This window comes from Mirounga angustirostris, unplaced genomic scaffold (assembly GCF_029215605.1).
Source record: "Mirounga angustirostris isolate CCGP_5_RB_7025 unplaced genomic scaffold, mMirAng1.0.hap1 SCAF_9, whole genome shotgun sequence".
NCBI lineage: Eukaryota > Metazoa > Chordata > Mammalia > Carnivora > Phocidae > Mirounga > Mirounga angustirostris.
In genome coordinates, this window is record NW_026991717.1 from 30,501,469 (window position 1) to 30,513,771 (window position 12,303).

The window sequence follows — 12,303 nt, forward strand, 5'->3', positions numbered from 1 at the left end:
GTCATGATCTCAGGATCATGAGATCAAGCCCTCTGTGCTCAGCGGGGAGTCTGCCTGAGAGTCTCTCCTTCTCCCTGTGTCCCTCCCCCCCACATGCACAGGCTCACTCTAATAAATAAAATAAACTAAAAAAAAAAAAAAAAAAACCAATTTTAAAAAAGAGAGAGAGATTTCTTCATCAAGTTTAACATTAAAAGGTTTCTTAAAGGTATATCCAACAAAAGTACTGATTATTTCCTATGTGTTTAGGACTTGCTCCATAATGTGGGAAATTATTTTTTTTAAGATTTTATTTATTTTATTTGACAGAGAGAGAGAGACAGCAAGAGAGGAAACACAAGCAGGGGGAGTGGGAGAGGGAGAAGCAGGCTTCCTGCTTAGCAGGGAGCCCGATGCGGGGCTCCATCCCAGGACCCTGGGATCATGACCTGAGCTGAAGGCAGACGTTTAATGAATGAGCTACCCGGGTGCCCCGTAATGTGGGAAATTAAAAGGCAACATAAGACACTGTTCACAAGGAACTTCCAATCTCACATAGGCATATATACATTAAAGAGTTACAGAACATCAGGAACAATGTACAGTTAAGAGCCATTATCATTATTAAGAAGAAAAACATGGAAGTTGAGTACAGTTTCCAATAAAAATAAATATCCTAGAGGTAAAGAGAGAACACTTTAAAAAGCAGATACTATTCCAAATCGAAAAATATAACTATTTTTCAACTTTTATACTTGTCATATCAAAGAATATCTCTTATATTTCATTTTACATAAAATTATACTAGTTGAACATGAATCTTTATGTAAACAAATACCTGAAAAATTCATTCATCAAGGAAGTAAAATAAATTTCAAATGGACTAATAGAAATACCTAGAATATCAGCTTTAAAGAACTGTATTAAATATTAGGAAATTACTCTACACTTGAATTGCAGGACATAAAAGGAGAGCAAGTCCAAAAGATCCTTTCTTTCATCATCATTTTTAATAACACTCCAAATGAAGCAGTAGGATACCACTTAAAACAAGTAATCAACAAACTTGGGCAAACTAATATCCTATGCCTCTAAATGCCCTCTAAGGGCAATCACTTTATTTCTATCAAAAATACATAAGCTAGTGGTTTTAAGTATGTATGGAATGTTATGAAAGGACATAGTAGTAGTGGTGGTCAGACAAATGGAAACGGTGGGGAGACAAAAATATACATGTGAAATAAACTCAGTATTTTAATAAAGTATAAAAAAAAAAAATACATAAGCTAGGGTGCCTGGATGGCTCAGTTGGTTAAGTGACTGCCTTTGGCTCAGGTCATGATCCTGGAGTCCCAGGATCGAGTCCCGCATCAGGCTCCCTGCTCAGCAGGGAGTTTGCTTCTCCCTCTGACCCTCCCCCCTCTCATGTGCTCTCTCTCTCTTTCTCTCTCAAATAAATAAAATCTTAAAAAAAAAAAATACATAAGCTAACTTGGATAATGAACTGAAAAACATTCTACAAAATAAGAAATGCAAAGTATTCTTCAAAAACATTAACAGTGAAAGACAAAAATAAACTGAAAAACTGTCCCAGGTGAAAGATGTTTAAAAAAAAAGCTAAATACAATGTGTGATTCTAGATTGGATCCTGGCTCAGGGAAAAAATTCTATAAGGAAATTACTGGGACGTGAATATCAATTATAAATTAAGTGAAAACACTACATAGATGCTAAATTCCCTGAATTTTACAATTAAAATGGTTAAGTAAGAGTTTCTTTATTCCTTGGAGATTATTTAAGTGAATGGTTATGATGTTTGCATATTACTCTCAAATGTTTAGCATACAATATGTGTTTTTGATATATCGATATAGAGAGAAAAGAAAAAAATGAGGCAAATGTTAATCTGTGAATCTAGGTAAAAGGTATAGGAGGGTTCATTGTTCATTCATGTAACTTTTCTTGAGATCTGAAATATTTCACAATAAAAAGTTAAGTAGGAAAATAAGACATTTCAGCATAGACATATCTTTTATAAAAAGGCAATAAAAGGATTTTCAGAATGTACTACCTGGGTTCTTTCAGCAAGAGGATGGTCACAAGAGTGTAAGGAGTCTTTGGACCGAGATTCTATAGTATTAGAAGGTCCATCTCCAGGAAATTCACCTTTCCGTATGCTTTCATCAGGTAAAAGATGTATATTTTCTTTATCACTGTCATCCTTTGACCTTAATGTTTCTGTTGCTACTGAAACTTTTGTCATCACTGCTGTTGATCGTGAACGAACAGGCCTTCCTCTTTGAACAGTCTCCCATCCTTCAGCATCTTTCCGTTCTATGCAGTTGAGGGAAGGAAATAAATCAAGATTTCTTTAGATGATATTTTCAAAAATCTATAAAATAAAAACATTTTCCAATCTAATTCCCATTAAATGTAACTAATATACAAACATGACACTAATTATTGTGCAAAGCATAATGTGTATATGTGCATGTGTAATATCTAATACAACTACACAAATATTTCCCTATTTTACAAATGACAAAACTGAGATTCAGATTAAGACTGATATAAGACCACAGAGTCAGAAAGTAATAATAAACATTTATACAGTGTATACTATACGCTAACACTGTTCCAAGTGTTTTACACAGAATAACTCCTAATCTTCACAACAACCCTGTAATACAGAACTATCATCCCAAATTTATCATTGATAAAATCTATCATTTGTCATTTCATTTACTCCATCTGTCATTCAGAAAAATGAGACAAAGAGAGATTAAGTAATTTCCCAAGGTTGCACACCCAGAAAAGGTAAAGCCAAGATGCAAGTCCAGACAAATTGGTTCTGGTGTCCATGTCCCATTGGTTACATAAAAACTGCCTCTCTATCTTTCAAAATCCAAACATAGGCCTACCTCCAAAGTCCAAGATTTTTTCCTCTATCCTAAGGTACTAATGACATACATTTGGCTTAAAAAAACTATTAAGACTATAGACTATTAATTGAAGGAATTGAAGGAATCCTAGAGGATCTAATCCAATATTTCACCACATATACGAGGAAATTGAGGACCTGCATCCAAAGTTCACACAGCAAAAGAGCCTAAAATAAATAAGACTCTTCCACTGAAGTGTTTCAAAATGTCACAGCCTGAGGTATATATGTTTATAGTGATGTATATAGCTACAATTTTTAAATTTTATAGGCTAATTGTACTCTTTCAAAATTAATACGAAGACTTCCAGTTCTGGCCAAGATGGAATAGCCCATCTTCATCTCCAGGTCCTCCTCCTTACGAGAGAAAGCCTTGGACAAAACATGTAAAATAAACTTAGGAAGATTTTAAGAGACAGAAAGAAGTACGAGGACTGCCAAGAGACCCTGAGACTTAAAAAGCAGCACAGCAGTGAGTTCTCTAGGTTTCCTTATTATACTCCAGACAGGACGCCATACAAGCCTCCAACCCTGAAGGACCAACAGGCATAAACAAACTAAGCATGAGCAAAACCTGTTTTGCCAAGCCAAAGGACAGGGAAAAGAAGAGCCTAAAAAAAACAGAAAATCTTTTTGAAGATATTCACTCTATTCCAGCTGAAGATCCGTGGAAATCCTGTGCCTATGGTCTCAATAGGGTAAGCGGGGACCTGAAGTTCCATTGCCAACTAGCAGAAGCAGATAGTGGTCCAATTCCCCCACCAAAGTAGTGTCAGCAAAGTTGAATGGTGAGTTGAACTTCCACCTCCAACTGGCATTGACAGAACTAAATAAGACAGCAGGAACTGGAGTTGTTCATCACTCCACTTTCGCACACCCTTACTGTCAGTGTGGCCCAGTGGGAAGATGAACCTCCATAACCCACTGAGCAGAAATGAGACTGAATGATGCAGTAGAAGTCAGAACTGGTGGTCCTCCCTACCCCCAGGGTCAGCAGGGCCCAATGGTGAGCACAGCCTCCACTTCCATTCAGCATCAAAGGCAGAGTGTGAAATAGGGACTAGTCAATATTCTGTTCTCCCCCTCCACCAGTATCAGCAGATCTCTGTAGAAAGCTGAGTTTCCACCCGACCAACATTAATACAACAAAATGAAGTGGTGGAGGGCAGATTTACTTGGCACTTGGATCTCCCTGCCCCTTGCCATGGTATCAACAGGGCCAAGCAGGGAACTAAGATTCCACCTCACTCTACAGCAACAAGATGGCGTGAGTTGTCCTCTTTTCACTTTGCCCCTCCCTAGCTCTGGGGGACCCAAAGAAGAGATGAGTATATACCACCAGGGGGAGCCAAGGAGATGGTAAAAGGCGGTGCCCCAATTTTGCTGGGAAAGTGTCACTGGGAACAAGAACAGAGTTTCAGGGACATGTGGGCCAATAATAAAAGAGGTAATGTGTGTCATCAGAGTCCCAGAAGGAGAGGAGAGAGAGTGTAGAACTAAAGAAGTATGTGAAGAAAGAATGGCTGAAAATGAGCCAAACTTAATGAAAGACATAAAACTACAGATTCAAGAAATTAGGAAATATGTCCCCCCAAACCCAGGCTAAGACACATCATAATTAAACCATTGGAAAAAAAAATTATTGAAAGCAGCCACAGGGAAAAATATCCATAGAACAACATAAATTCTAATGACAGCAAATTTCTCGTATGAAATATTGCTGGCTAGGAGGAAGTGACACATTTTTCAGGGACTGAAAGAATGTCAGTTGCAAATTCTATATCCAGTGAAAATATCCCTCAGGAATGAAGAGTAAATAAAGGCATTCTCAGATGAAGGAAAAACTGAAAGAACATATCAATGGTAAACCTGCCATTGAAGAATGGCTAAAGGAAGCTCCCTAAAGAAAAATGAATAAGAGAAGACGGTTTAAAACAAATCAAACAGGGAATACTGAAATGAGTAAAAATGGAGATAAACAGAATAAACTATTCTCATTTTCTTGAATCATGTTTGAAAGTAAAACAAAAAATTAAAACACCATTTGATGTAGGAAACAATATAATTAAGACAGTTACATATAGAAGTAGCGAGAATAAAGGGAAACAATTAGAAGGTTTCTACATTTCACTCATGGTGGTAAACATCAAAGCCAGTAGAGTATGATAACTTAACATATGTACAATGTAATACCTAAGGCAACAACTATTAAAAAAACTGTACAATATACTCCAAAACACTATAAATATGTCAACATGGAATCATAAAAAAATGGCCAAGTTACCCATAAGAAAGGAAAAAAAGGGAAACAGTAGAAAAAGAAACAAAGAAAACAGAAAAATAATAAGATGACATGCCTATATCCTACCCTAACATACCAATAATTACCCTTAATTATAAAAGGTCTAAATATACCAAATGATAAAGACTAGCACAGTATATTTAAAAATACAATTGAGTTATATGTTATCTACAAGAAATTCACTTAAATACAAGGTCATAGGTAAATTCAAAGTGAAAGTATAGAAAAAGATGCACCATGCAAACATTAATAAGGAAAGGAGTAGTTATATTAATATCAGATATAGTAGACTTCAGAGCAAAGAAAACCACTAAAGAAATATACAGTATATAATGTATAATATATATATACATTCCACAATGAAGATACACATCCCTAAATTCGTATATACCAAACAGAAACTCAAGATACACAGAGAAAAAGTTGATAAGGCTGAAAGGAAAAAGAGAAGAATACAGTTATATCTGGGGATTTCTAATTCACTCCCAGGAATTGACAGAACTAGATATAAAATCAGCAAGTATATAGAATTGAACATACAATCAACCAACTTGAAAAAACAGCATATACAGAACAGTCTATTCAACAACAGTAAAAAAAAATTTTTTCAAATATATACAAAACATTCAGTATGATAGACCATATTCATTCTATAAAATAAACTTCTAGGGACCAATTCTGCAGTAAATACAAACTACCAAAGCTCAACCAAGATGAAACAGGCTATCTGAATAGTCTCATAATTATTATAGACACTGAATTTGTACTTTAAAAGCTCCCCCCAAAATATCTCCAGCCCCAGACAGTTTCTCTGGCAATTTCTACAAAACACTTTTAAAAGGATTAACACTAATTTTACACAAACTATTCCAGAAAATTGAAGAGGAGAGAATACTCCTCAAGTTATAGGCCTAGTTTTACCTTGATACAAAAACACATAAAGACAGTACATAAAAATAAAACTAAATAACAGTATTTCTCACGAGCTTAAATGTAAAAATCATCAACAAAATATCAGCATATCAAATCTAGCAATGTATAAAAAGAATTACAAACCATGACCAAGTGGAATTAATTTCAGGTATGCAAACCTGGTTCAACATTCAAAAAATTCAATGCAATCCACGACTGTCAACAGACTAAACAAGGAAAATCATATGATCTTATTAAGTGATAGAGAAAAAGTATTTCACAAACTCTAACACCCATTCAAGAGAAAAACTCATTAAACTGTAATATAGGGGGAGCTTACTAAACTTGATAAAAAGTATCTACAAAAAGCCTACAGCTACGAGCACCTGGGTGGCTCAGTCCTAATGTATCTGCCTTGTCTCAGGTCATGATCTCAGAGTACTGGTGTTGAGCCCGGACTCAGGCTCCCTGCTCAGCAGAAGTCTGCTTCTCCTCCCTCTCCCTCTGCCCCTAGCCCCGCTCATGCTCTCTCTCTCAAATGAATAAATAAGATCTTAAAGAACAAAAAATAAAGCAAAGGAAGAAATAAAACTGTCCCTAATTTCAGATGATATGATTGTCTACACAGAAAACCCCAGGGAATACACATAAAATATCCAGAATTATTCATAAATTCAGTAAAGTTGTAGAATATAGGTCCATGCACAAATCCATTGCATTTGTATATACTAACAGTGAACATGTGGAAACTGAAATTAAAAACAATTTACAATTACACTGGGGTGCCTAGGTGGCTCACTCAGTTAAGCATCTCCTTTGGCTCAGGTCATGATCCCAGGGTCCTGGGATCCAGCCCTGCATCTGGCTCCCTGCTCATTGGGCAGTCCCCTTTTCCCTCTCCCTCTACCCCTTCCCTCCACTTTTGCTCTCTCTCTAATAAATAAATAAAATCTTTTTTAAAAATTTACAATTACACTGAAGAAAATGAAATATTTAGTAATAAATCTAACAAAAAAGGTACAGTATGTGTATCCTAAAAATTACAAAAGACTGATAAAAAAAAGACCTAATAAATGGAAATACATACCATGTTCATTAGAAAATAAATGTTGATTAGAAAATTCAGCACAGTAAAAATGTTGGTTCTCTCTAAAATGATCAATAGCTCTAATATAATTTCTATCAAAATCCCAGCAACATTTTTTTAGATATTAGAGAAGCTTATTCTAAAATTTATATAGGAAGACAGTACTAAAATAGTTAAAAACAATTTTTAAGGAGAAGAATAAAGTAAAAGCAATTACTCAATATAAGGCTTACCACAGAGCAAGAGTAATCAAGACAGTACAGTACGGGTGGAACAACAGAACACAGATCAATGAAATAGAATACAAAACCGAGAAATATATCCACACAAATATGCCCAACTGATTTTTGACAAAATTTCAAAAGAGAATATTTAACAAATGGTGGTGGAGCAGTAAGACATCCACAGGCAAAACATAAACCTCCATCTAAAACTCACACTTCACCCAAAAATTGACTGAAAATGTGTCACTAATTTAAGATGTAAAACTATAAAACCTTAGGAAAAACAAAACAAAAAATATCTTCCGAATATGCTAGACAAATGAGTTCTTATACTTGACACCAAAAGCATGATCCATAAACAGAAGGCCTAATGGACCTCACCAAAATTGAAAATTTTCCCCTGCAACAAACTCTATCAAGAGAATGAAAAGATAAACAACAGTCCAACAAAGGACTAATGTCTAGAATATAGAAATAATGCTCAAAATTCAACAGTAATATTACAAACAATACAAGTAGAAAATGGGCAAAAGAAGTGAACAAACATTACACTGAAGGGTATATACAAATGACAAATAAGTACACAAAAGATGTTCAACATCACTAGCCATTAGAGAAATGCAAATTAAAAGCCACAATGAGATATCACACTATACCTATCAGAATAGCTAAATAAAATATAGTAAAAAATACTGGTGGAATCCATGGCTAGAAGGGTGTTAAGTAAAGGGTATGAGATTTCTTTTTTTACTTTCCAGTTCCACTGAGATATAATTGACATATAACATCATATTAGTTTAAGGTACAACGTATTGTTTGATATACATATGTATCAAGAAATGATTACTGAAATAATTTTAATTAATATCCAGCACCTCACCCAGTTACAAATATTTTTTCTTGAGATAAGAACGTCTAAGTTCACTCTCTTAGCAACTTTCAAATATATATACACCACATGTTCTTTATCCAAATATTCATTATCTCATGGATCAATGGGCACTTAAATTGTTTCTATATTTTGACTATTGTAAATAATCTTCCTATGAACAATCTTGCTATGAACAACCACAGGTATCTTTTCAAGGTAGTGTTTTCATTTCTTTTGGATATATACCCCGAGGTGGGATTGCTGGATCATATGGCAGTTCTATTTAATTTTTTGAGGAAACTCCATACTATTTATGTGGCTGTAACAATTTACATTCCCACCAACAATGTACAAAGGTTCTCTTTTCTCCACATTCTCTCCAACATTTGTTATCTCTTGTCTATTTGATGACAACCATTCTGACAGATGTGAGGTGATATCTCATTTTGTTTTTTATTTGCTTTTGCTAATGACTTATGTTGTTGAGCACCTTTTCAGGTACCTGAGGCCAGTTGGATACTATTTTTGGAAAAATGTCTATTCAGATCCTCTGCCCATTTTTTAAATTATATTGCTTGTTTTTTGATATAGTGTTGTATGAGTTCTTTATATATTTTGGATATTAACCCCAATCAGATATATCGCAGTATTTTGCAGATATTTGCAAGTATTTTCTCCCATTCTATAGGTTACCTCTTCATTTTTTTGTTTCCTTTGCTATACAGAGCTCTTTAATTTGAAGTAGTCATGCTTGCTTTTTGCTTTTGTTGCATTTGCTTTTAGTGTCAAATCCAAAAATTCAATGCCAAGAGGTATCTTTTCGAGGTGATGAAAATGTTGACTGCGATTATGGTACTACATACGTGTGAATATACTAACAATAGATTAGTTGTATATTTTAAATGGATGAATTATATGGTATATGAATTGTATTTTAACAAAGGTGGTATAAAAAATTAATAGGGAAAAGTAGGCTGATTTCTGAAACTTATTTCTGGAAAACTGGAAACTTAATCACAGCTGAAAACTACATGTTTTATGGGTATCAAGACCATACCACCAAATGAATCACTAAAGGGAAGGAATTTTATTTCAAGGGGAAAAAAAATACTTACAAAATGAATATCCCTCTAACTGGGAATGTTAACTCACTATCCTATTTTTAAAAATACAACTGTGATAGTATTGTATATTATATTTTAAAATAAAGATAAAACAGACATGTAATCTTTTATTTCAAAGGTCTAGACTTGGAAATCTCTATGGGGAAAGGATGTTTAAATTTCTTTTGTGATGATTCTCATATATGCAATACAGAAAAAAATAGTATTATGAGCCCCACATTCCAATCAACCAGCTTAATAATTATCAACATTCTGCCACTGTTATTTCATCTAATTCCCCTTCCCTACTCTTTTTCTGAAAGATTTTAAAGCAAATTCTAGACTTCATTACCATTGCTGCTGCAGATATTCAGTATGTGCCTTTAAAATAATTTTTTTTTAAATATAACAATTATGGTAAACAACAAAATTAATATTATACCTTAAATCATACACTATCCAAGCTGTGACCAATTTTCATCCATATTAAACTTTCAAAAATTTAGCATGTTATATATCAGTCTTTTTTTTCTTTCAAGATTTTATTTAAATTCAAGTTAGTTAACATATCCTGTAGTATTAGTTGTCAGGGGTAGAATTTAGTGATTCATCACTTGCATATAACACCCAGTGTTCATTACATCAAGTGCCCTCCTTAATGCCCATCACCCATTTACCCAATCCCCCAACCCAGCTCCCCTCCAGCAACCCTCAGTTTGTGCCCTATAGTCATTAAGAGTCTCTTATGGTTTGCCTCCCTCTCAGATTTCATCTTATTTTATTTTTCCTTCCCTTCCCCTATGTTCATCTGTTTTTTAAATTCCACATGCGTGAAATCATATGGTATTTGTCTTTCTCTGACTGACTTATTTAGCTTAGCATAATACCCTATACTTCCAACTATGTCATTGCAAATGGCATGATTTAATTCTTTTTGGGTGAGTAATATTCCACTAATATATATATATATATATATATATATATATATATATATATATATATACACACACACACACATACACATATGTATGCATATGTATATATATATGCCACATCTTCCTTATCCATTCATCAGTCAATGGACATTTGTCTTCTAAATATGTATAAAGAGGAAACAGGCAAGATGGTGGAGCAATAGGGGACCCTGTTTCAACTGGCCCCCTGAATTTAGCAGGATATCTACTGAACCGTTCTGAACACACATGAAATCAGCATGAGATGTAATAATATATATCTGGATCTCTACAAGCAGAGAAACTCCAAAGGTGGCGAGGTAGGAAGGGCGGAGTCTGTGGGCAGATATTGAGGATAAGCAGAAGGGGTAAGGAGCCACCATAAGCTGGCTCCTGGAAAGTGATATAACACCAGAGTCCAAAAGGGTCCTGCACTGAGGACCAGGCAAAAACTCGAAGAGTGGTAGTGACCAGAGAAGGGCTTTAGAGCAGTGCTCAGACAGGATCCAAGAGCTGCGGGTGCGCAAGCACCGACTTGGAGCAGCTCCCAGTTTTAGAAGCAAAAAAGGCAGAGACAACGCCCAGGCCCTGGGGTCAAACTCTGGAGAGTTTCTGTGGGCGTGACCGCCAAGGGAGGCTAAAGTTTTCAGCAGCGCATACAGAAATGGAGACTGTGTGTCCTGGAGGGCTCAGTGAAGAGCAGACTGCATTTCTCGGCTCTCCAGCAGAGGTTTGGGTGTGGCCATTTTTGCTCTGACTCTCAGAAGAAACTCTGAAGGCCCTAAGAGAACAAAAGCTCAAAAAACTGGTTTCCACTGAGCCCAGCTCCACCCCCACACAGGAAACACTGGTTTCCACTCTGCCTATGCAGGGTTGACTGAGAAACAGTGGGGCAGTCCCCTCCCCCAGAAGACAGGCTGGAAGAACAAGAGGTCGACAACCCCAGAGTCTCCATAAAATGGGTGCATCTTGTTTGGGTCGTGGTTAATACCGTGCACACCTCAACCACCCCTCAACAGAATGACTAGGAGGAAGAACTCCCAATAAGGAAAGGAACCAGACCTAATGGATATAGATATAAGCAAGATGTCAGAGATAGACTTCAGAGTAGCAAGTATGAAGCCGATATCTAGGCTTGAGAAAAATATTAGCAACAATATAGAATCTCTAAGGGCAGAAATGAGATCTAATCAGACCGAACTTAAAAATGCTATGAGTGAGATGCAGTCTAAACTAGATACCCTAACAGGATAAATGAGGCAGAAGAACAAATTAGTGAGCTAGAAGATAAGATGATAGAAAGGAAGGAAGCCGAGGATAACTGGGATAAACACCTAGAAGCCCATGAGAACAGACTTAGAGAAATCAAAAGTTCAAATATCAGAATTCATGGGATCCCTGAGGGGGTGGAGAGGACGAGAATGTATGTTTGAGCAAATCGTAGCTGAGAGCTTCCCTAATCTGGGGAAGGAAACAAGCATTTGTGTCCAATAGGCAGACAGGACCCCTCCAAGATTGGTAAGAACAGACCAACGCCCCGGGACATAATAGCAAAGCTTGCAAATCTTAGAGCCAAGGAAACTATCCTGAGAGAAGCTAGGAGGAAGAGATTTCTTACGTACAAAGGGAGGAACATTAGAATAACGTCAGACCTATCCACATAGACCTGGCAAGCCAGGAAAGGCTGGCAAGATATATTCTGGGTACTAAATGAGAAGAACATGCAGCCAAAAATACTTTATCGAGCAAGGCTGTCATTAAGAATGGATGGAGAGACAAGGAGCTTCCAGGACAGGCAGAAACTAAAACAATATGTGACCACCAAGCTGGCCCTGCAAGAAATATTAACAGGGATTCTATAAAAAATGAAAGAACCCAAGAGTAATAGAGACCAGAAATTTAAAGAGACAATCTACAGAAATACGGACTTC

General features: G+C 35.9%; 1 protein-coding gene across 8 annotated transcripts in view; it reads right to left on the bottom strand.

The window, feature by feature from the left end:
- SCAPER (S-phase cyclin A associated protein in the ER) overlaps positions 1-12,303 on the bottom strand; it is a 539,097-nt gene that overhangs the window by 391,160 nt on the left and 135,634 nt on the right. For all 8 annotated transcript variants that reach the window (XM_064570081.1, XM_064570083.1, XM_064570082.1 and 5 more), the window contains one exon: positions 2,051-2,313. In XM_064570081.1, coding sequence (XP_064426151.1) covers positions 2,051-2,313 — 263 coding nt within the window. The remainder of the gene's footprint in view (positions 1-2,050; positions 2,314-12,303) is intronic.